Source organism: Macaca mulatta, chromosome 2, assembly GCF_049350105.2.
Source record: "Macaca mulatta isolate MMU2019108-1 chromosome 2, T2T-MMU8v2.0, whole genome shotgun sequence".
In the NCBI taxonomy this organism is placed as follows: domain Eukaryota; kingdom Metazoa; phylum Chordata; class Mammalia; order Primates; family Cercopithecidae; genus Macaca; species Macaca mulatta.
Window position 1 is genome coordinate 150210799 of NC_133407.1, and position 25493 is coordinate 150236291.

The 25493-nt window shown below is 41.3% G+C and overlaps 1 protein-coding gene across 31 annotated transcripts in view; it reads left to right on the forward strand.

Annotated features, from left to right (window-relative positions):
* The window catches only part of ATG7 (autophagy related 7), a 392778-nt gene that overhangs the window by 200731 nt on the left and 166554 nt on the right, over nucleotides 1-25493 (forward strand). For 29 of the 31 annotated variants that reach the window (XM_077990113.1, NM_001265972.1, XM_077990135.1 and 26 more), the window contains 3 exon segments: nucleotides 565-680; nucleotides 2423-2498; nucleotides 17142-17222. In XM_077990113.1, the coding sequence (XP_077846239.1) occupies nucleotides 565-680; nucleotides 2423-2498; nucleotides 17142-17222 (273 nt within the window). 31 annotated transcript variants of the gene reach the window in all.

Genomic DNA, 25493 nt, shown 5'->3' on the forward strand with positions numbered 1-25493 from the left:
GTGTTCACAGCCATGTTGTAGGAAAAAAAAAAAAAAATACTTGTAGTAAACCCTAGAATCACCCAGAGAGGTGATGCCCATGTTGTGAGAGGAACATTGGAACTGAGGGCTGCAATAATAGTAAATTATTGCTCCCATCTCACGGTCACTTTGAGGTGTTAGTTAAAATGGCAGGGCAGAATCATTTGCACTATTCTAATCATTGTTCCTTTCTGTGTCTCTGTCACTTAACTACCAAGCACAGAACTGAATTGAGTCACATAAAGGAACACATGATGCAGTTCCTTTATATGAGGCAGCTAAGCCCTCATTTTTGGTTGATATCCCCCAATCTGTTTAAGCTGCTGATCCTTTTTAGCATATTACCTCATTTAGTTACCTAAATTGTGTATTTTGTTTTCTTGATAATCTCAAGAAATGATGTACTTGAGGCTGGATGTTCTTTGCTAACAATGAGCATCTGGTTATAATTTAAAGCTTTGTCACAGAGGATTTCATATTTGAGACAGCTAGAGTTGAATGGAATAGAACATTCAGCACACACCAATGATTGTTTCTTTGCAGTCAACCAGAGACCGGACCTTGGACCAGCAGTGCACTGTGAGTCGTCCAGGATTGGCCATGATTGCAGGAGCCCTGGCCGTGGAATTGATGGTATCTGTTTTGCAGCATCCAGAAGGGTGAGTTTGCTAGTGGGAGATGAGCATTTAAACAAAGCTTTTGTAGGCAGTCATTCATCAATGTCTCCTGTAGCCTTTTCTCAGTCTGACTTTTCAGAGAATTTCACTACTTTATCTACCCTCAAAAACACAAGACTAGAAAAAGCAGGTCTGGTTCTTTGGGCTGAGATAACTTGGCACGTTTCCTTTGTGGCCACATTTCTGCATCCTTTTGGACAAATTATGGTTTATTTTATTTTTTCAACGCTTATATAGGGCTTACTTTGTGCTAGGCACTGGTCTAAGCACTTCAGAAATATTGCCTCCTTCAATCTTTTTTTTTTTTAATTATTATTTTTTTAATGAGACAGAATTTTGCTGTTGTTGCCCAGGCTGGAGTGAGTGCAATGGCACGATTTTGGCTCACTGCATCCTCTGCCTTCTGGGTTCAAGTGATTCTCCTGCCTCAGCCTCCCAAGTAACTGGGATTACAGGCATACGCCACCATGCCCGGCTAATTTTTGTATTTTTAGTAGAGACGGGGTTTTGCCATGTTGGTCAGGCTGGTCTTGAACCTCCGACCTCAGTGATCAGAGGTGATCCACCCGCCTTGGCCTCCCAAAGTGCTGGGATTACAGGCGTGAGCCATTGCACCTGGCCTCCTTTAATCTTCATAGCAAACCTGTTAGGAAAGAACTATTATTATTAGTCCCGGTTTTGATGGGGAAATCAAGGCACAGTGAGGATAAGTAAGTGGCCAAATTAACATAGTAAATGGAAAAGCCAGCGTTTAGCTCAATGTGGCTCCAAACTATGTTTAATCACTTTGTTATGTTGTTTGCAGTACAGGCAGCAGAAAATTGAATTTTTGAAAGATTTATTTTTCCAATTCTCAGAAAGTCAATATGCAAATTAACATGAATATTCTATTTATTGTGTGACTCAAAGCTTTCCTCAGCAGTTGAAAATTGTGACTGTATAGGTAACTAGTATGGGTACTCTGAGATAAACGAAAAGCAGGACTTTTTTGTCTTCCTCTTTGTCATCCACCTTAGCTATCTGTCATTTAAGTTTATTGCCATTCTCTGACAGGAAGTATTTGGGACAAAATCTTTGAGAGCTGACTTTCTGCTTCCTTGACGCTGACCATCCGTCTGCCACATTTGCCCTGGTCATAGTTTAAACACCAGGTCCTGTGTCACGTCTCTTTGGTGACAGAAGTATCACTCCATTGTTCAGAGAGTAGTGCATTAGTTTTGCCCAATTCATTCTTCACTTTTATTTCCTGCATTTCATTACCATTTATATCAGCTCAAGAAGTTAAGGTTAGAAAATTTTCCTCTTCAAATTTTCAGTGCAGAAATGTTCTGTGATGTTTGATAAGACTATTTCATAGTAAGTGAGTTAATGTTTATTGGCCTCTGATATGCCAAACATTGCACTGGCAATTGGTATAGTAGATTCCTCATTTATTAATCAGAGCTCCCTCATTCCTACTTTCTAGATGATGGATCTGAAGCACAGAGAAGTTAGGCAACTTGCCTATGGTCACAAGCTCAGGTCTTTCTTACTCCAAACCGTGCATTTTAAAATTACTCTTCTTGCCCTTTGTCCCAGGGAAATTATTTTTTTGCTAACTTACACTGCCCAGCAAGGGGCATTTTAGTTATCCTTATGAATCTTATGTAGACTTCTGCTTAGATCATCCTCCCATGTGTTAAACTTGGATTAAATGAGCAGCTCTGATTGTTTCCTGTCCTCAGGGGCTATGCCATTGCCAGCAGCAGTGACGATCGGATGAATGAGCCTCCAACCTCTCTTGGGCTCGTGCCTCACCAGGTTAGTGATTTGGAAGTGAAATCACAATTCTTTTGGTGCAGGGGGAAGGCATGTGGGGTCTCTTTGCCATTCCATCTGCCCAGCCCACTTCATATCCACCCATTTACCCTGCAGCTGGGATTTCAGTGGGAGAACTTTCCGACCACCCAGAAGGTATTCCATTCTGCAGGATAGTGATGGGAAGAAATCACAAATGAGAAGCATTGCCTAGAGTCTTTGATGCGTTTTGTAAACTGACTAGAGGCCTCATAATGCAATAGGAACAGAAAAAAAACGTGCTTTGGAATCAGCCATACAATGATTTAAATCCCAGCCCTGCCGTTATTAAGATGGCCTTCCTTGGCCAAGTCACTAAACTTCTCTGAGGCTTAGTTTTCTTATCTATAATGTGGAGAAAGTAATACTGACCTCACCTGGTAGTTGTTTGGATTATGGATGGTTGCTAGAAAGGGCTCAGCAACAGTATATATCACAGGCTCTCAACAAACAATACCTGCTGTTTCTTTGCTGTTGTTCGTTATTATTATTGATTCTGAACCCAAGTAGAGAACCTTCATAGGCAGGCATGGGAAAACCACTAGAAGCATGCAGGGTCACCAGAAAGCGGGGTGTCTTTTCAGAAAAAGAATCCAAAGTATCATGAGGAAGTTCCATCCCTTAGGGATTAAAAAGAAAAAGGCAGTGGGATGGACATTTAGAATTCATACTGCCTCTTCAGTCATTTTCATTACTATATTTTCGGGAGATTGAAGAGGTTTTCCAGTCTTACATTTTGGAAATCATTTTTTTAGATTCCACGTATGTATTCTCTCCTGTAATGTGACAGCTGCCCCCATGAGTGAAATGGTGATATTGCCCGCCAGTCCTACCTGGAGATTTGCAAGGACAGACTCAGACGAGTGCAGAGAGCACAGGGACTCAGCTCATGCTTGTCTCTCTCTTCCTCCTCGCCACCCACCTTCTGCCAGCTAGGATGGCACTGTTATATTCCGTTTAGAATAAGAATCAGAAGAGGGGAAATGACTTCTTTATGGTCACAGAGACTTAGTGGATGAGCCACAGTCCATACCTAAACTTGGCAGTCTGACAAATGTTCTTTCAAAGGTCTTGTGAGTCGAAAGATCCGTGGCCTGCATATTGGGAGATTTTGCTTCCTGTTGGGACCTAAGCCCACTTGCACAAAGCCACCCATAATAGAACTTGTGGGCTGGGCGCGGTGGCTCACACCTGTAATCCCAGCACTTTGGGAGGCCGAGGTGGGTGGATCACGAGGAGAGGAGTTTTGAGACCCATCCTGGCCAACATAGTGAAACCCCGTCTCTACTAAAAATACAAAAATTAGCTGGGTGTGGTTGTGTGCACCTGTAATCCCAGCTACTCAGGAGGCTAAGGCAGGAGAATCGCTTGAACCTGGGAGGCGGAGGTTGCAGTGAGCCAAGATCATGCCATTGCACTCTGGCCTGGGCGACAGAGTGAGACTCCATCTAAAAAAAAAAAAGAAAGAACTTGTAGAGTTCACTTAGCCTCCCAGAGCCTCAGTTTCCACATCAAGAAAAGCAGGTGCTTTACTTTGCGTCCAGGATTACATCTGACACGGCCTTGAAAACCACAAAACACTATAAAAATGTGTCCCCCATCCACCGTCCCCCACACACGGTGGCATTTTTTTTTTTTTTGACATGCGTTAATCTTCTCTACAGAGACATTTCACATAGGACCCAAAAGACACAGTAATAACCATCTATCATATGGAAGCTGACCTCCAGAGCCGACCTCTGCTATTTATGCTCTCGTATCTTATTTGAATCTTTCCCAAGTCTCCCCCTTCTTCTGACCTTGATATGTGCCCTCATCTCCTTTACAGACTTTATACTGAGAAGGGCCTTAATTAAATTTTCAGTCATGCCCCTGTACTGGTTTCCTTCTTTAAGTCCTTTATGTTAAATTACTGCAGTTGTAGTTTTCTCAGTGCTGAGGCCAGAGGGCAAAACAGTCTCTTTATAGAAGGGGCCCAGTGTCAAAATGCATGTGCCCATGTTTTTAAAGTGCTATGGCAACTAATCCCTCTCAGTGTTATTTATCCCCATTGAGCCTCACAATTGTTTGTCATTCACCAACTCTTCTAGTTCTTTCTCCTCGTTTTCAAATGTCTGAAGGATTATTTTGGTTGTTGGCCATCTCTTCATTTGCCCTTTTCAAAGACTGAAGAATAACGCAGCCATATATGGGAAAAGCCCAGTGTGTGTGTGTGTGTGTGTGTGTGTGTGTGTGTGTATGTGAGTGATTACTTGCTTACATTATTTCAAGTTTCAAGCCTTTATTTTTAGCTACTTTCTAAAAAAGAAAGTGGAGAAAGAACTTTAAAAATTAATCAGGGTTGTGTGGTCCCCATTTATAGGCTTTAAACAACTTTTTTTTTTTCCTAAGTGGAGTGAGTCCATTTATGCAACCGTGTTTTGATTAGGGGAACATCGTTTCCATAAAAACACTGGGCTGTGTTGCAATGCCCTGTTGCAAACTCAGCACTTCCCTCCTCCTCTTCCTGGCTCTTAGAGACAAATGATTTCCTGTTGGAGAGGAACTTGGTAAACTCCTTTGTGTACTTTGTATGCAAAGAATGACCAGTGAAGTTTACTGGGCTCATTTTTCTCAGTTCCCCAGAGGAGAAGTTTTATTAATTGGCCCCTGTGGAAGAGATGTAGTAGAAAAGTGATAGTCCTTGGACTGAGAATCACAAGGCCCCCCACCAGCAACTCATTGTGTAATTTGGAGAAAGTTCCTTAGCTTTTCCTGTGCTCTCTGGGTCTCTGCTCTCCTCTGTGTCAGACCTAGGAGGCCTGAGGATTACTTAGTTGTTCTGTCTCTGGGTCCACAGGCAGAATTTGGCCCATCCAAAGATTGGCCAAGTGCCAAAAAAAAAAAAAAAAAAAAAAAAAGGCCTGATTAGGCCCTGAAATTCAGTGAAATTCTGCCTGAAGAAACCTCTTACTGAATTTGAAAACCATAAAAAACCATTTCGGGTGAGCAAAAGGCTTATGGGTTTGTTTGGGGGTTTTTTTGTTTTTTGTTTTTTAAGTCTCTGGCCCATTGTACGTGGATTCGATTCTGCAAGCAGGCAGCAGTAAGTATAAGCTAATTTCTGTCTATAAAAAGAATGCTTTTTCAAAAAATCATTTTGTTGATGTGTGGAATAGATATAGATTATCACACACATCATTAAGTGGTAATGTGATGAATGATCACAAAATGAACAGTCTTATCCCCAGCACACAGATCAGAACAAAGTAACTATCAAGCACCTTCAATGCCCCCCCCATGCCTCTTCAGATTATTATTGCCTCCTTCCTATAGAGAGGTAAGCACCTCTTGATTATCAAGACCATGGGAGATGTTTGTCTGATTTTGAACTTCTGTAAATGAAATTATATAGTATGTACTCTTTGGAATCTGTTGTCTTTTGTAGAGGGAGCTTTTTCATTATAAATCTTAGCATAGTAGTGTTGTTCTTTCTGCTTCCCATCAACAGTGTTCTTTTACTTAAAAAAAAAAAAAAAAGAAAAGAAGAAGAAGAAAGAAAGACTGATTTTTCCTGGCTGGTGGCTGAGCTCTGCAAGGCCAGATCCTTTTTCTGCTTCTTTGGTACGAGGCACAGTTTGGGATTTATAAAATGTACAGGCCACTCTTGATATCTCCAGGAAGTTGGTTTGCTGGCTGGTGAGAGATCCTGGATGTGACAGAAATTAACAGCCTGTTAGCCTGCTAAGTCTTTGGCTGTACATCCTCATAGAATGATAACGAGGTGACGAGGCTAGGCACAGTGGCTCACTCCTGTAATCCCAGCACTTTGGGAGGCTGAGGTGGGAGAATTGCTTGAGTCCAGGGGTTCAAAACCAGCCTGATTACTCAGAGAGTAACCTGATTATAGAGAGACCTTATCTCTACAAAAAATTAGCCAGGTGTGGTGGCACGCACCTGTGGGAGTTTGAGGCTGCAGTGAGCCAGGATCACACTACTGCATTCCAGCCTGGGTAACAGGGGGTTCCTGCCTCAAAAAAAAAAAAAAGGAATCAAGGTGACGCTACAACAGTTGTCCAAACACCAAGGTAATTGATGGGGCACTCCTGCTTTATCCCACTTGTGGACCAAGCATTGCACATCTTTTGTCTTTAGGTAAATGAACTCTTGGTTCTAAAGTACTAATAAAAAAAAAGACCCTGAATGTGTATGCCATTCTTCTGAGCTTGGAATTGCCAACCCCAGGGTTTTATCAGCTTCATGAATTATTTTAGCTTCAGAAAGGTAATACAAAGCCAAAACTAGGGCAGGACCTTGGGAGGGATCTGGCCTGGGAAAATTCTAATTGATTCACATGCTGAGGTGGAGCTGGGATCTCTAGCCGTATCTCGGGATATTTGCCCTTTCTACACAGGCTGTGCCCCCCAAATCCTCAGGCCTTTAGATTTTGAAAAAACGTCTTTACTGTGTTCAGAAATACTTATCTCTGTGCTCCCAGGGACATGGACAGATGGACTGCTGAGGAGGGAAATCTTAGCAGATAAGCAATAAGAACATATTTCCTGAGATGTAGCCCAGGAGAAGACCCTCCTTTCCCCTCTGGTTCTATACCTCTTTGGTTGATGATGATGGATATAGCAGAAAAAATGGGCAGGCCTTATGTTTCACTGTATCAAGTGTTATGGTTTGTGACCTATTCATCTTATCTCCTTCCTTCCATCCAGCCATCCCCTCACCAGGTAATCTGACTCTGCCAAGTGCCAAGCACTATGAAGTTCAGAGAAGTTAAGTAACTGGTACAAGATCCACCCAGTGTTGAGTTTCATTTGCATTTGGGGTAATCTAAGGTGATGGATATATCCCAAGTCATTTGGATGCAGTAGAGTCTGGTTCCAGTGGGGAGGTCTCTGAATACAAGGAAGGATCTGGGTATAGGTCTAACAATGTCTGAGTTTCCTCTGTGAGGTTCCAGAAGCAGAATCAAGATTGCTGTTTCCCTGGAGGATAAATTATAATGTCAGAATTCAGAAGCATCTCAGATTGCATCTCTTGTCCCAAGAGGAGTTGGGCCTAACTTTATAGGTTGAAGGATGTCACTTTGCCCCATGAGTTTTACCCGCTGGATAAGGCTGTCCTGTTTAGGAGGTGCTTGTTTAGGAAGGCAGCCTAAAGACTTTGTGATCATACAGATCCGATTAGAACCCCAGCTTTGTCTCTTAATTTCACATTTACTATCTCATTTTACAAAACCATTTGAGGCAGCTCTTAGCACTTGTCCCTGTATGACCTTGGGCACGTTACATATCTTCTCTGAACCTCATGTTTTATATCTGTAAAATGAGGATAATATAATAAGCTCCTGGAATTCGTGGATGAATTAAGTCACATGTACTAAGCATTAGCACAGTTCTGGGCACATAAGAGACACTTGTAAATATTGGTTTCATCTTTCACTTTTAATTAAAATGGAAACTTATCTACTCTCCTAAAAAGGAATTTATAAAGACTCTCATAAAGCTCTGAAAGCAATGAGTAGAGAGGGAGTGGTTGGGAAGATTTGCTCCATTCTGCAGTGTTTTTCTAAGGAAACACTGGCTTATGTCCAGCTTGGTTTTTCTGCCCCCTTGGTGACTCTAGTTTAATCGTGAGAGGTGCGTCAGTGGTGAGAGCTGAAGCTCTTAGCTGAAACAAAGACCATTCTGGTGTGCTTAGGGTTTTGCAGTTGCTACACTCTCCATTTTGGCATTGAACTTGATTAAGACTCTTTTCAACATCCAAGGTCGATTTGGAGTTTGGAGTTAGTTTTTATTTATGCAAACTCCAAGCTTTAGAAATATTGCCAGGCCTGCTGGAAGCTAGTGTGAAGTTAAAGCAGCAGGTTCCAGTTGTGGCTGCAACTGTGCTTTCTCAGAATGGCTGTTTGTTTCTGGGCATTGGATCTTAGCCTCCCATCGAGGCCTGGGTCTGAAGCTAATTTTACTCAGCTTAGGTGAAAACACCACCAGGGGTGGGTGGCCCAGAAAGAAAGAGGACCCTTTCTATTCCTGATCTATATTTATTTTGTGGCCAACTGGGCATAATTGACTAAAGGTAATTGAATCCACCTGATAGGTGTTAAGCCATCTAGGCATTGAGTTTTTGTTTGGGAGTATTTTTTTATTTTAAATTCCTCTAGCCTCTTTCTTCCTTTCTACCTCTTTGCTTTTCAACTTTATTCTTCAGGCTTTAGAGCCAGAAAGAACAAAATTCAGATTCCTGGCTTTACTACTTGGTAGCTGTGGACCATTGGGCAAGCCATATCACTTCCCTGAGCCTCCTGTATTCCTATTTGGAGATCGGAGGAAGGCCACAGGATGGTAGTGAGGCCAAAATTGGATGCAGTGTATGAAAACACCCAGGAACCCTGAACACAGGCATGGAATTCAGTAAATTTTAGTGCTCTCCTCCCTTCATTCTCTGGGGTATCATTTTCCACATTATTCCAGGACATGCCTTCCTGCCTGGCTTCTAGGGTTAGGAGGGAACAGTTGTTTTATTTGAAAGGGAAAAGGGAGAGAATAAGTGCTTTAGCGGGGGGGATATAGAAGAGGCAGAACGATGGCTGGGAAAAGTGCTCAGAGAGTTTGAGGAAGGGAAAGGCCAGTTTACCTGTGAGACAGCGAGTAGAAGGGGCACAGCAGAGAAGGCAGGAATGCAGAGGCCATTGGAAATGCTTGGACCTTCAACCCAGGGGCACTGGTAGGCCACTGAACGCTGAGGCGTGATATGATTAGATTTGGTTGCTGCATGGAGAATAGACGAGGCGATACAAGTGGCTCTGGGAATAGAATTTGAGTCATTTGGTCTTAAATCAGAAGACAGCCTAATCCAGGGATTCCCATACCTGACTTTCAATCGGAATCACCAGAGGAACCATTTCAAAATATGCATTTCCCAGCCCATCCCAGAGCTACTGAGCGAAAACCTCCAGGGACATTAGGCATTTGAGGACCACTGCTTCTGTCCATGAAAAAATGGCTTCTTGATGGCATCACCTGGGGCAGAGTACTTAACTTCTTAAGGCAGCAGACCAAATCCTGCTTTTTGAATTTTGTGCTTCCACCAACACTAGTTGTGTTTCTAAAAGGACCCTTGACACCTTGTCCCCAGTGCACATCTCCAGCCCCAACAGGTGTTCCTGCCTGAGAGCCTTTGGAAGCTAATTAGATAAGCACAGGTGTGCCTAATGAATTCCTGCCGGACCACACGCTGTCCAGCTGGGAACAGCCCGGGAGCGAGGCCAAACGACCATATAAAGGCCCTATTCTCATGCTTTTTGCATCCTGTCTGCTGTGTTTTCGTTCCCCACGGTGAGGACAGTGTGTCCTGTCTCCTAAGGCCCTGTGAGCCAAGCTCAGCTACAACCTGGTGCCCCACATCTGACAACAGGGATTTCCACTCAAAGCGTGTGGCCTTTTGGGCCTGAGGGTGATGAGTGGGACTAGAGCCAAGAAACCACAGGTAATTGGGCTTCTTCTAAGCTCTGTAATTCCCAGGTGGGTTTTTTAATATTCAGGGAGTAGCAAAGATACAAATATTGTAGAGCTAGTGTAGGCATACAGTTTTTTTTTTTCCTAGACGTTTCTACGGAACACTAATGTTGGTGATTATTTTGCAGGGAGAGGTAATGGAGGTAACAGGGACTTAGGGTTTTCATTTTGTACCTTTCTGCACTGTTTTGAAAAATTAAGATTATAAGCCATTTTTTAAAATCACCTTTTTCAAGACATAACGTAAAATGAACCCACTTTAATATGATTTGACAAGTGTATACACTCATATAACTACCACCTCCACAAATGAGATACAGAATTTTTCTGTCACCCCAAAAAGTTCCTTTGTGCCTTCTCCCAGTTCATCTCCCCACCCTCAGCCTCAGGCAACCGCCGATCCAATTTATATATGGACCATTTTAATTTTTTTTCTGTATATTTTTCTGTGCTAAGGAAAAAAATTATAATGGAAATCTTAAAATGTGCAGAGGGAGGCAAGGTTTGGCCACTCTGAGGAATCCCTCTTACTAGCTACAAAGTTGGTAGGTAAGGGGCAGGTGTGTGTGTGTGTGTGTGTGAAACTGGCAGTGTTTTCCCCTTGTGGGGAGAGGGGGGAATGAGAAAACAATATTCAGGGGAGGCTGTTTAAAGTTAAAAGTTTAGATAATTTTTTTTAAAATAGGAAAATGGAAGTAAATATGTCATGGGAGTATGGGTTACTGTTTTGTTTGCTTGTTTTCTGTCATGTGCTTATCGTTTTTGTTACAGGAAGAGTTAACTTTTTTTTTTTGAAAAGCAGTTTAATGCTTACCCGACTATAAGGAGAAACTGACAACAAATAGGAGTAGAACAGGAGTCGAGAGTAAGCTGTGTGAGACTTCCTCCACGTTATGACTAAATCCAAAAGGTCGAAAATTTCCTTTGAGCAGGGGCTTTAGTTCCCTGTGTGGATGGAAAAATACCTTTGATATCACTTTATAAAACCTTTTAATTTAAATGTTAATTTAACATGAGCTAAATTAGGTGGTGTGGTGGTGCTATTTTTAGAAAATGCACAAAGAATTAGAGGCTTGCTAAGTGCTTCCATCCGTTTTCTGACATGACAGAAAACAAGCAAACAAAACAACCCATAGTCCCATGACATATTTACAGCTAACAGGTGATGCTGAGTGGTACAGAGCAAACCACAGGAGGGTGTAACTAAGGTTAGTAACAAAGCATCCTGTTTCCCTTGCTTGCCTGATGGGAACCACCTGGAGCTCTTGTTAAACCTGCAGATTCTCAGGCCTTTCCCCAGACCTTTTGAATCAAGTTCCAGGGGCTTCTTCTGATGAGGCAAGTTTAGAAAAATACTGAGCAATGCTTTGCTTTATAGACTTTGCACACTTCTAAGTAGGAAGGTCATGGTGAATTTTTCTCCACCCAAGCAAGGGACAAATCTTTATAACTTATTTGGGAGTTGGGGCCTGGCCTCTCTCAACAGGTATGTATATATTTATTTGCATAAGGTACTTGGATTTTAGATTGCTGCGGGATTTCTATGCATATGTAAGTAAGGTGCTAATTTTAAGTAGCAACCTCTGCTCTCTAAATTTTATGCAGTTCTTATAAGGTTGAGGGAATGCAATGCAGAGCATATGAATGGTGGCAAGTCAGAGTTTTTCTTGTGGTTTATGTGGGACCTGTTTTCTCTGTATAGTCCAGATTTGAATAATTTTGTAGGCCTTGGGTTGTTTTTGTTTACTTGTTTATTCATTTCATAATTTATTGTCTTATGAATAAATCGCTGTGCTATGAGTAAATACAAGTAGCTCAGCCTGTGTCTTGTCCTCTAAAAGAAAGAAAGATAAAAACATTTCTTAAAGTAATTATAGTATTCAGACTGATCCTAAAATTCATGTGGAAATGCAAGGGACCCAGAATAGCCAAAACAATCCTGGGCATGAAGAACAAAGTTGGAGGACTCATACTTTCCAGTTTCAAACTTAGTACAAATCTACTGTAATCAAGATAGTTAAGTACTCGCATAGAGATAGATATATAGGTAAATGGAAAGAATTGAGAGTGCAAAAATAAACCCTTAATGGCCAACCAGTACAGTTTAATTGGGAAAGAATACTGTTTTCAACAAATAGTACGGAGACAACAGGATTCCATATGCAAAAGAATGAATTTAGACCTTTATTTCATACCATATTAAAAAATTAACTCAAAATAGATCATAGACATCATGTGAGAGCTAAAACTGTAAAAATTCCTAGAAGAAAATATCATAAATCTTTATGACCTTGGGTTAGACAATGGTTTCTTATGTAAGATGCCAAAAGACCAATCAATGTAAGAAAAAATGGTAAGTAGGACTTCACTAAAATAAACTGTTGTGCTTCAAGAGAAGAAGAAAAAAAAAAAAAAGGCTGGGCATGGTGGCTCATGCCTGAAATCCTAATGCTTTGGGAGGCGAAGGTGGGAGGATTGCTTGAGCCCTGAGTCCAAGACCAGCATGGACAACATAGCGAGACCTCATCTCTCTTTAAAAAAAAAAAAAAAAAGAATTAGCTGAGTGTGGTGGTGTGTGCCTGTAGTCGCAGCTACTGGAGAGGCTGAGGATCGCTTGAGCTCAGGAGTTCAAGGCTAGAGTAAGCCGAGATCACACTGCTGCACTCCAGCTTGGAGAACAGGGCAAGATGCTGTATCAAACAAATGAACAGAAAAAACAGAATGGGAGAATATTTTTGCAGATGATATATTTGGTAAGAAACCTTTATCCAAAATATGTAACAAACTTACAATTCAGCAATTTAAAAAATGTTTAAAACTTGGCAAATGATTTGAATAGACATTTCTCCAAAGAAGATACACAAATGGTCAAGAAGCACATGGAAAGATGCTTGACATTACCAGTCATTAGAGAAATGCAAGTCAAAACCATAGTTAGATGCTGTTTCATATTCACATATAATCTACAAGAGATAATAACAAGTGTTGACAAGGAAGTGAAGAAATTGGAGCCCTCACACTTGGCTGGTGAGATTTTTTTTTTCCCCCTGCTCCCAAGATGGAGTCTTGCTCTGTCATCCAGGCTGGAGTGCAATGGCGTTATCACGGCTCACTGCAACCTCTGCCTCCCGGGTTCAAGCAATTCTCCTGCCTCCGCCTCCCGAGTAGCTGGGATTACAGGCACGTACCACAACACCCGGCTAATTTTTGTATTTTTACTAAAGATGGGGTTTCACCATGTTTGCCAGGCTGGTCTCAAACTCCTGACCTTGTGGTCTGGCTGCCTCAGCTTCCCAAGTGCTGGGATTCAGGTGTGAGCCACTACGCCCGGCCAAGATTTTAATATGATATGGTCACTTTGGAAAACAAGTTGGCAGTTCCTCAAAACGTTAAACAGTCATATGACCCAGTAATTCTGTGCCTACGTATATTCCCAAGAGAAATGCACATCTACTGATGAATTGCTAAATAAATGTGGTATAGTGACACAATTCAATATTATTTGGCAGTAAAGAGGAATGAAATACTGACATATGATACAATGTGGATGAAAATATGCTAAGTGAAGCCAGTCATTTGTGGTTTCATTTATAGTAAATAAGCAGAATAGATAAAACAAGAGAAACAAAGTAGATTAGTGGTTGCCAGTGTCTGAGAAGAGGGGAGAATGAGGACTAATTGCTGGGTTTCTTTTGGGGGTGATGAAAATGTTCTGAAATTAGATAGTGATGATGGTTGCAAAACTGTTCATATGCTAAAAACCACTGAGCTGTACAGTTTAAAAGATGAATTTTATGGTATGTGTATTATATCTCAAGCCTGTTATGAATTTTAAACTCCCAAAACTATTCCTCAAGGCATTTTGGGCATAAAGATCAAAAGAAGGATTTCAGAGGGTAGAGATATTATTTCTAGGTTGGGTGGTAGATTGAGAATTTGTGAACGAGGTGTGTTTGAGCTGAGTGGTTTTTAAGGAAGGTGAACACTTAGATATGTAGCTGTCACCAAAAGGAAGAGTTTTGAGTCACAGAATTCAGCATGAGGCAAGCTCAGGAAATCAAGAATATCTTTGGGAGGGAAGTTGTAGTTCAGCTTAGCAGTTGTACAGAGTTTGTGAAAAATTCAATCCAGAATTTAATTGGAAAGGTGAGCCGTGCCCAGAGCAGAGGGACCTTGGAGTGCAAGGAATTCTGTCTTATTTTGTCAGCTATAGGGAGTGGGTAAAAAACGATAGGCCTCAGAGTTGTGTATTAGGAAAATTGACAGCTCAGTCTTTGCATTAGCTAGAAGGGAGAGAGCCCACCTGTGGAAGTACCCCCTTAGGAGTCTCTTGCAGTAGGGTTGAGAAGAAGGGCTTCCTGTCCTAAATTATCTAAAACTGGAATTATTTTGGTTAAATTCTGGGCCTTCTGATACCAACTTGGTGAATTTGAAAGTCCTCACACAAATATTATTCTACTTCATTTTCTGGGTAAATAAATCTGTTTCCTAGTAAAGAACTGTCTGGGGCTGCTGAACAGTGGTGTTTGGACCCTCACTCAACCAATCCCGTGCACGGCATCTCCTTTTTGTTCTATTCCTCGCCACCTGTGTTGTTGTTGTTATTTTTCTCTTCCCTTCTCTATTTCCTCTCTTCCTTTCTACCCCAACTGGATGTACTTTCTCCCTGTCCCTCAGCTTTACCTGCTCACCTCCAATGGTAAGACAGTATCAGAGAAAATTACCAGTATTTGTGCAACATAAAGAAAGTTTGATGAAAACCGTATTAGAGAAAACAGCATGCAGAAACCTTTCCATGAAACATAGATGGACACATGACATGTAGGCCATGTTAAAAACTTTAATGGAAAAATATGCTAAATGTGATAAAGTTCTTTTCTAAGTAAACTTAATATAAAAGTAATTGGGGTATAGAGGAGACTCACTATAAGTATTCTCAAGCCTGTAACTTCCAGAGCTCATGAAAATTTCAGCGTTCCCATTTGTGACTTGCTATTAAACTCTTTTCTGCTATTTTGATGTCTCCTGTTTTGGTGTCCTGAATAGCAAACTTATGACCCTGATTATGGCTCAAGCCATGGATTATGAAATGGTTACCACATTCCTGAGATATTAGGAACTAAAAGCTTGTCATATTTTCATATGTTTATAATGAGGCTATCTAACTTATACCAGTTACCAAATGTCTTTTTTTTTTTTTGAGATGGAGTCTCACTCTGTCACTCAGGCTGGAGTGCAATGGCATGATCTCAGCTCACTGCAACCTCTGCCTCCCGGATTCAAGTGATTCTCCTGCCACAGCCTCTCGAGTAGCTGGAATTACAGGCGCCCACCACCACACCCAGCAAAGTTTTTTTGTATTTTTAGTTGAGATGGGGTTTTGCCATGTTGTCCAGGTTGGTCTTGAACTCCTGGCCCCAGGTGACCTGCCTGCCTCGGCCTCCCAAAGTTTTGGGGTTACAGGCATGAGCCACCGCCTGGCCCAAATTTATCATTTCTATCAAACATTTGATCTTGGATTGCATTAAAAAACACATAGCATATTAATAAGGACATTTAAAAATCGGGCAGGGCACAGTGGCTCATGTCAGTACTCCCAGCACTTTGGGAGGCCAAAGCGGGTGGGTCACCTGATGTCAGGAGTTTGGACATGCCATGGACAGCATGACAAAACCCCCATCGCTACTAAAAATACAGAATAACTGGGTGTGGTGGTACGCACCTGTAACCCCAGCTCCTTGGGAGGCTGAGGCAGGAGAATCACTTGAACCTGGGAGGCAGAGGTTGCAGTGAGCTGAGATCACACCACTGCACTCCAGCCTGGGCGACAGAGCGAGACTCCATCTCAGAAAAAAAATAAAAATAAAAAAAATACCGTAGGCATTTTTTTCCAGGTTAGATTTTTTTCCTGAGATAAGTATGTGCAAACAACACTATTATAGTGTGAACATCAGGATGGAGTTATCCAAAACTCAGAAAGCCTTTTTCTTTAAAGAGTTTGTCAAGTTTTTTGTTTGTGTTTTGGGGGGTGGGGGTTTGAGGGAAAGGGCATGGTGTTAAAAGGATGGCTAAAGGGTGGTAGATAGGGTTTTTTGTTCTATTCAAGTGAGAGTGTTAAAGTTGTGAGGAGACCTAGTGTTGAAGACAAACGCTGTGATATTCTGAGAGGGAGGGAAGTTCAGACCTGGGCCAGATTTGCATCAGGAGGTCCATTTTTGAGTCTTGGCTCCCTTACTTACTGTTTACCTGAGCCAAGTTGCCACTCTTCCTGAGCCTGAGGTTTTTCAACATAAAATGGGGAATTTGAAAGGTCAAATAAATTAACTCATAAGATTTGTGTTGTTGATTGTAAACGTTGAGTCCTATGGAGACTTCAGAGATTTTACCATTCGTATTTTTATGATATATAGAACAGCTTAAAACTCCCCCTTTGGTGTAAGTATAGTATATAGAGGTATAATGTTCTGAATAAATTACTACAATCATAGTTTGTGAAACCTAATTATAGCTGGTACTCTGGAAATGTAACTCAGTTGTAGTCCAGAAGTTTATGCTCAAGGTGGTGCTGTTTCCCCATAAATCTGATGATGTTTTACATTTTATCTCTGTCTGTTCCAAATTAAGCAAATAACTGGATATATGCTTAGGGCTATTTCTGCCTTCCACAGTCCCCAAGCCGTCTTTCCTTGTGAGACCCCACCCAAAATCATGTCGTAGAAATGTGTATTTATCCCATATTCACTAGAACACACGTGCGAGCTAATTGTTGAGTATACCAGTGGACCTGTTACATTTTGGAAGACATTTGTTAATACTTTAGATACTACAGCTTGCATTTTGTATTTTACAGTCAGTTTGTTTTTAGGTCAGAAATATTTGAAAAGCTTGTAAGTCCTGGCTCCTAATGGAGTAAAGAACTTAATGTAGTTCTTCTGCAAACTGATTACAAGGGAAAATACTCATTTCGAACTTATTTTGCTCATAATCTCTATCTGGGCCGCCATATTAATCATTTCCTACTTCTTGTCAGAAACCAGACATGCATTTCATAGATGTGGTCATTGTGTGTTTGATGTGAATTGTTTTGTTTTGTTTTTAGATCCGGGGATTTCTGTCACGGTTTGATAATGTCCTTCCCGTCAGCCTGGCATTTGACAAATGTACAGCTTGTTCTTCCAAAGTAAGTCATTTTGTATTGGAGGGACTTGTTTTTAAAAGTGAGCGGGTCAACATTTGACCACAGCCTCACCAGCTAGAGCCATTGAAACCAACTAAGAGCTTTTTGTGGGGGAAGGGTGGGGTCTAAGCACTCAGAAAGGACTTTGTTTTCATGGATGTGTATTCATTCTCACAGTGGTTTAAAACCAGCCTGAGAAAATGTGTAGGGAGACGAGTTAGAATATTTCAACTCTGTATCAATACTTACATCATGCTAATTTTGTCTTGAATTTGAACTTTACTGCTCTTTGTTCCTCCCCAGAGGGTTCCCTCCTAGCAGGGACCCTCACAGAGCAATTTTTTAAAGCATTACTCTGAGAGTGAGGCAGCCCTGGCTATGCGTCTTCTGCAGATCCACATAATTACAAAGGAAAAGTAAACAGAGATTAGGGGTCTGGATGGGGAGCCACTAAAAGGGCCTCTTCAGCTTTGATCTTTCCAGAAGCTCTAAAAATAGAGCCAGTATGTTAGCCATCATAATGGGAAACGGCTGATATATCGCAAAACTACAGTGATGGCATCTCATGTTTTAATAGGCTTTCAGATACCGTCTGAGTGACTTTTACATGTACACTGTATGTGATAGCTGATTTCCTTTCAAGTGTCCCTTTCAGACTTCTAATGCCCAGTGACTTGACCTGGGCTTTTAAGGCTCATGATTGCTGATAAGTAAAGATTTTCATGTTGAAGTACTATACAAAATAATGTTGTTGGCCACTAATCCCCAACTGTGGCTTCTCAGTTATAATTTGGGACTATTTTTCTGTGTAGCCTTCATCGTCTGCCACTGTGGAAGAAAGAGAATTTTAGGGACGTTTTTCTCTATTCTGAGTTGACAAGCTTCCTTTGAAAACTGTACTTGGGCTATATTTTATGGGAAGCACAATCCTGACCAGTTTCTCTAAAAAACTGAATGTAGAATTGACAAGCAATGTTGATAAATTTGGTTACATTTAGATGCTCAAAAATTTAGAGTAATTATTTTCTTTTTGCTTCCAAAGTAAATTAAGCCTATTTTATTATGCATCCCAAGTGCCTATGTTGAGATTTCAGGCTTAGACTTCGTCAGTAGTTACCCATGAACCCATTCTTTCTGTAGTTTCCTTTAAGATATATCTGCTCAAGCCAGGGCCTCAAGGATGTCTGTCTGCATGCACCTCCATCTTCAGAAATGCAAGTTTTAGGATTATATACTACATCTTTAGTGGAGCAGATTTTTTTTTTCTTTGAATGGTTGAGCTAACTGGTCTCCAAATAACTTGGCAGTATTAATTTTCATACTGAAATCATTTGGCACAGGTGCCAGAAGGTGTTCTATAGCTTTATGTTGGTCTGGCTAGTCAATGAAATAAAGATAATTGGGTTCTTTAAGTGAAATGCAAACACTCATTCTTTTTTGTTCTATTTCTAATTAAATTAGCCTTTGAGATACTGTTTATAAAAGAATCACAAGCATACCAACTAACTGGGCATTCCTTATATACTTTAAAAGAGAATAGCTTAGCATTTTTCTTTCACACTTATTGTAAGCTTTAAATTAAATACAGGTATCACTTTTTTGTTAGCAAAATTATTTCCTCTTGGTGATTATTCTGAGAGTCCTGCTTTACATAAACATGTTGGACGATTTAATAAAAACTGACTTGGATTTTAACAGCTGTGCTATTCCCATAGTGATCACTTTTCATGTGGTCTGGGTATTAAATTTCTTTTGTGCTGGAAAGGTTGCTTCATTGGTGCACGTATTTCCTTACAGTAGAAATGCAGCATTTACTTACTTGGCTACCTTCTTTATTCGCTTAGGAGATTGTCATTCTCTATTATCTACAAACCCAATATTAATACTTCAAAATGACAAATCCAATTACATTTTCATTTCTTTGTATGTGAATTTTTCTTAATGTGTATTTAGCATAATACATTTTATACAGAGTCATGTCATAGTTGTTATTGTTTCAAAAGATTCTTTGGGGCTAAAAATGACTTTTAAAAATGTATCCTTTGACATTCATGAAGTAATTTTTTCCTTTGGTAGTTTTCAGTATGTTTCCTCCTCCCCACCAGGATCAAGGCCATGCTTGTGTCTTGATTTAACCACAAATAGAGACAGATTGGGGAAGTAGAATAAGTTCTGCTGGATAGTAAAACACTTGTTCATTACCTTATTTATTAAAAACAAAGCAATACCATTATATACATACATATATATATAGAGAGAGAGAGAGCACACGTACACACGAGCGAGAGCTCTCTACGTAGCCTGAGATGGGGAAGAATACAGTGCTTTGCTTCTAAAGCAGAAAAGTTGGAACATTTACCCACAAATCATTTCTTATCCTATTTGATCTTAGGTTGGCACATAAGAAGGTGAATTGTTCCATCTTAGGGGAAAAATACTGAAGAATGGTGGGGAGAGGTGGGTGGTGAGGAGTCACTTTCATTCCAGTTTCTACTTACTGTCTTGCAGAACTTTCTAAACAGATGGTATTTGTCAATGAAATTTCAAAAGACCTTATTTGAAGTTTATGTGAGTTGCTCTTTACTTCTACAAAGAAATTCCAAGCTAACTAGAGTATTGTGGCATTACTACCAGAGGGAAAAGTACAATTTTTAAAATCAATATTCCTGGAAGAATTTCCTGTAGTACATTAAATTACTTTGTTATTGTTAGACTCTCACCTAAATATTTTTTGGCAGTAGAGTATTTTTGGGTAACTTTCTATTTGATACAATTTTAAGCTTAATAGAAACATTGCAAGAATAGTACAAGCAACTCCGGTATGCACTTTACCTACATTCATCCATTGTTAACATTTTGCCCCATGCACATGTGCTGTCCTCCTCCAATCCCTCCTCCTTCCCTTCCCCTCCCCCATTTTTTTCTTGAAATTTTGAGAGTAAGTTGGAGACATTGTGATCCTTTATAACTGAATGCTTCAATGTAAATTCCAAAGAACAAAGACATTCTCTTACCTAAACACAATACCCTTTTACCCTTATCAAATTCAGGCAGTTTAATGTTTGCACAATACTATTTTCTAATCCACAGTCTGTGTATTCAGTGTTGTTGTTTATACCAGTTAATGTTCATTATAGGTTTTTTCCTCCCAGACCAGGATCCAGTTGAGGATCAAACATCGCATTTAGTTGTCGTGTCTCTGGCTTCCTTCAATCTGGAAAAGTTACTTCATCTTCCTTTGTCTTTCTTTGATGTTTTGATATTTTGCCAGTTATTTTTGTAGAATTTCCCTCAATGTGGATTTGTCTGATGTTCCCCTATGATTCGATGCAGGTTATGAATTTTTGGTGGGAATACCAAAGAAGTGATGCTGTCTCCTCATGTCGGGAGTTATATATATTATATCCCTTTTGGTGATGCTACTTTTTCGTTTTCCATATTTCTGACTACCTTCAACAGTGAGAAACCTGCGATCTTGGCTCACTGCAACCTCCATCCGCCTCCCAGGTTCAAGTGATTCTCCTGCCACAGCTCCCCAAATAGCTGGGATTACAGGCGCTCGCCGCCATGCCTGGCTAATTTGTTGTATTTTTAGTAGAGACAGGGTTTCATTCTGTTGGCTCAGGCTGGTCTCTAACTGCTGACCTCGTGATGTGCCCACCTCGGCCTCCCAAAGTGCTGGGATTACAGGTGTGAGCCACTGCGCCCAGCCCTATCCTGGATATATTTACTTACTTGCTGAAGTCTAGAATACACAGGAAGTAGTTTCAAAATTGCTAGCCCATACTACTACAGAAAATAAACCTAGAACCTAGAGTTCCTATTTGTGCATAGTTCTTTTTTTCTAGGTAAAATTTATATATGGTGAAATGTATGAATCTTAAAACAACTCTAAGTTTTAACAAATGTATACACCCATGTAACCCACACTCTTCCCATCAAGATATTAGAGTTCTGCCCTCACTCCAGAAAGTTCCAAGGTACCCTTTCCCAGTCAATTCTGGTGGAAGGGGAAGTATGTTGTATATTATGACTAGTCCTTCTCTATAAGGAGTAAAGCTAGGCACCTTCAGGTGTTCTATGCAATAATAGCCTTGTTTCTGGGACCCAGAAGTTGACCAAAACCTTTTTTCAGACCTGCAGAGTCAGGAGCAGGACTGTGCTAGAGGAGACTGCATGCAGAGTATTCTTGCTCTTGTTGCACAATTCTGTTGCAACCTTTGTGATATTGCAGGAACAGCCTGTTGTGAAGAATCAGGCTCCAAACTTGGTTTGCATACCATCTGGGACCCGCGCAGATGTAGCAAGATGTGCCCAGAAACCTGATCTTGAGATTTTAGTGATTAGCAACCCTAATAATACACTCATTCTGGTGTTGCCTGTGCAGTAGGTTCTTCTGTTGATGGGTTATGATTAAACTCCTCAAAGTGATGCTATTAGCTTTCTGTGTGTATCTGGGCATATGTCTTGAAGAGTGATAGGGTAAGGGTTGGGTAGGAATAATAAATGTCAGCTGGTATATCATACTTTGTTTTGGCCTTTGTCATAGCCAGCCTGCCTATTTATTTTTTGATATTATATAATCCTACCTTTCTTCTATCATATTTTCTTGTTACTTATGAAGCATGAAAGGCTAGGCATGGTGGCTCACACCTGTAATCCCAGCACTTTGCGGGGCTGAGGTGCGCAGATCCCCCAAGCCTAAGAGTCCGAGATCAGCGTGGGCAACGTGGTGAAACCCTGTCTCTACAAAGAATACAAAAATTGGCCAGGTGTGGTGGCACATGCCTGTAGTCCCAGCTACTTGAGGGACTGAGGTGGGAGGATCCCTTGAGCCCAAGAGGTTGAGATCATGCCATGGCACTCTAGCCTGGGTGACAGAGCAAGTCATGCCCATGCCTCCAAGCCCCCACCAAAAAGAAGCATGAAATACCAAAAGTCAACTTAGCTACTTAAATAGGGGTGTGTGTTTGTTTTTGACAGAGTTTCCCTCTGTTGCCAGGCTGGAGTACAGTGGCATGATTTCAGCTCACTGCATCCTCTGCCTCCTGGGTTCAAGGGAATCTCCTGCCTCAGCCTCCCAAGGAGGTGGGACTACAGGCATGTGCCACCATGCCCAGTTAATTTTTGTATTTTTAGTAGAGACGGGGTTTCACCATGTTGGCCAGGATGGTCTCAATCTCTTGACCTTGTGATCTGCCCATCTTGACCTCCCAAAGTGCTGGGATTACAGGTGTGAGCCACCGTGCCCGGCCAGCTACTTAAATGTTTTTTAAGAGAAACCTCTGTCCCAAAGTAACTTGTCACCTAAGGGCTTTGCAAATGCACCACTTAGAAGACAGAAAGGCAAATCATAGATTTGAAAGGAAGGGTTAAATTGTTACCATGTGTCTGTTAGCAGACATTCATTTAATTCAACTGACATTTGAGTCCCTGCCGTGTGCCAGAGATACAAAGATGATTAAAATAGCCACTGTCCTCAAGGAACACTGTCCAGAGGGTGAGACAGACTCATAAGCCAGTAATGATCTGTTCCGTTGTGAAATGCCCTACAGCGAGGTCTGTCCTCTTGTTATGGCATCCAATTAATTTTGTAAATGTGGATGACCCGGGAAGGCCTTGCAGAGGATGACTTCTGAGTTGATGTTAAAGGGTCAAGTAGGAGTTTCTAGAAACACCTGGGGGAGAGAACACGAGGAATTCCAGGCGGTGGAGAATTGCGTGTATAACAGCCAGAGACAACAAGACATGGCACAGTTATGAAGTTGTTCAGTAGAGCAGTTGTGGCTGAGCCTGGGATAACCAATTTTCTGCAAATCGTCCTCTTGTCTTTGTGAGTGCTGTTCTAATTTTGGCCATCCTTAGAGTTGGAATCTGGTATATGTTGTCTAACGCTTAAAGCTGCTGTTTTGAATTTTACAATTCCATGTAAAACTCTTGCTCACCTAGCACCGAGCTTTTTAGGGGGTTTCCTAACCTAAGGAATCCAGCAGCTGCAGCAGGGTGGTGTGGAAGGCAGGAAGTCAGGGGATTTCCAGGGTCCTGGCTCTGTATCCCTTGCTGGACTGCCAAGTGACCACAACCAAGGTGCTCCCCCACTCTGCCCGCCTCCATTTCTTTTCTTCAGTGAGTCAGTTGAATGAGATAAGTTCTGGCTCTCTATTGACACTTTATTAGCTTTTATATTTTATATTTCCTTTATTTCACAAGCAATGGATTGTTAATTGCAGAAAAATCAGAAAACATATTTAAGAAAATAACCACGATCCAGCCATTTAGATCACTGTTAATTGGTGATGTCGACACTTCTTGATGTAAAATATATATGTATATGTATATAGCTATACATAGACATCATTTTCCCCTGAACATTTCTACTATAAGAGATTTATGGTGCTGTATTGAGGATACTCCCTGCTTCTCAGATTTGATAGGGTTTTAAATCTCAATCATTTACAAGGACTGGCCAGAGCCCAATCGGAAGAGCTCTCCACAGCCTGTGCCAGGAATCTTTGCATACAGCTTCTCAGTGGCAAATATTACTCAAAACTGGGCCACAGCCAGATTTTCCTTCTCCTTTCCAAAAGGGATATAAATCTCTGATTTGGAAAATGATGAGTAACCCCCAGGTTCTCTTTTCCTATCTCATTTACCCAGCAAGGCCTCAAATCTTCTATTTTAATGTATGATGGATTCCATATGTATGGTTGTGTGGTGTAAAATGTATCCCACATCTTGTCCTTAGCAACTAGTGTTTTCTCCAATCTCTAGAACTGCTTGGTTCCCAAAAGGAGATGGAATATACAGCCAGAGCTGGTGAGGAGTATTTAGCTACAAGCCTTAACCTCAGAACTCTTGGCTCTTCACTGCCTTGAAAAACCTTGGACGTTTCTCCCTTTGCTTCTATTTCCTCATCCATAGAGTGGGGAAAATATTTTCTGTTTCCCAGGGAAATTACAATGGCTGACGTGTATCCAGTTCCCTGTGGCCAAGTACCAAGGCCTTTGCCCACTCCTGGGACTGGTGTTGACATCAGAAATAAGAAAACAAAGACCCCTGTGATCGCATTAGGTCTCTTGAGGTACATGCAGCCTTTTCTGGGCTCACTGTCCACACACAGGTATAATGGGAGGGATTGAATCAGGGATTTGAAGGCCAAGGCTGCCCTGGCTTTGAAAGGCTGCAGAAACCTTGCATTCATGTCTCTTGACAATGACAGCCAAAACCTTTTCCATGATTCCAGAGAACATGGCCTTGCTCGTTACTTTGACCTGTGGTTTTTAAGACCACCTAATTAGTAATTAGAGCTTGTGATGATTACTCCTTTCCCTGTCACCTGTGGTCACAAACACATCTAGTTTTCCCAGACAGATTTTTTCTTACAGGATCCCTTTTGCCACTCAGACCAGAAAGTTTAGGGCTGTGTTCTCCTTAGATGGTTCCATTGGCAGCCTGGCCCAAGCATAGTCTTCAGGGTATTGAAAAATTGGGTTCCTTTTAGTTTGGAATTAATCTCATTCACTTCTAGTCTTATCCCCCAGCCTATTCTTAAATATTTTTGAGTCATGGATTATGTTCAGACTGATGAAAGCAGTCACCACTGTTCCCCTTAAAAATGCAAAGCCGGCCAGGTGTGGTGGCACACACCTGTAATCCCGGCACTTTGGGAGGCCAAGGTAGGTGGATCACGAGGTCAGGAGATTGAGACCGTCCTGGCTAACACGGTACAACCCTGTTTCTACTAAAAAGGCAAAAAATTAGCCAGGCATGGTGGTGGGCGCCTGTAGTCCCAGCTACTCAGGAGGCTGAGGCAGGAGAATGGCGTGAACCTGGGACACAGAGCTTGCAGTGAGTGGAGATCGTGCGCTCCAGCCTGGGCAACAGAGCAAAAAAAAAAAAAAAAAAAAGCAAAAACAACAAAAACCGCAAAGCCATGCAGTTTTACAGACAATTTCAGAGGCTTCATGAAGTCCCTGAAATGTGCCTGCGGATCCTAGTAAAGCACCATTGCTCTGAGTGTTTCTTTGGTACCACTCCCAAGCTCTCCTAGATGAGATACTGGGATATTAGAGTTGCAACCAGTCCCACCATGGCTGCCCCTATGGCTTTGGGAACTCACCATCTCTCTCTGGGGACTCCTTTTCCTCAACAGTAGTAAAGGTAGATGCAGGGGCTGATTTGCCACTAGTTTTTGTGTCTGAGATTGTGTAGTCTCTTGATCAACTATTTCATTTCTTTAGGCCCAGCTGTATTCAACTGGGTGTTGGAGGACAG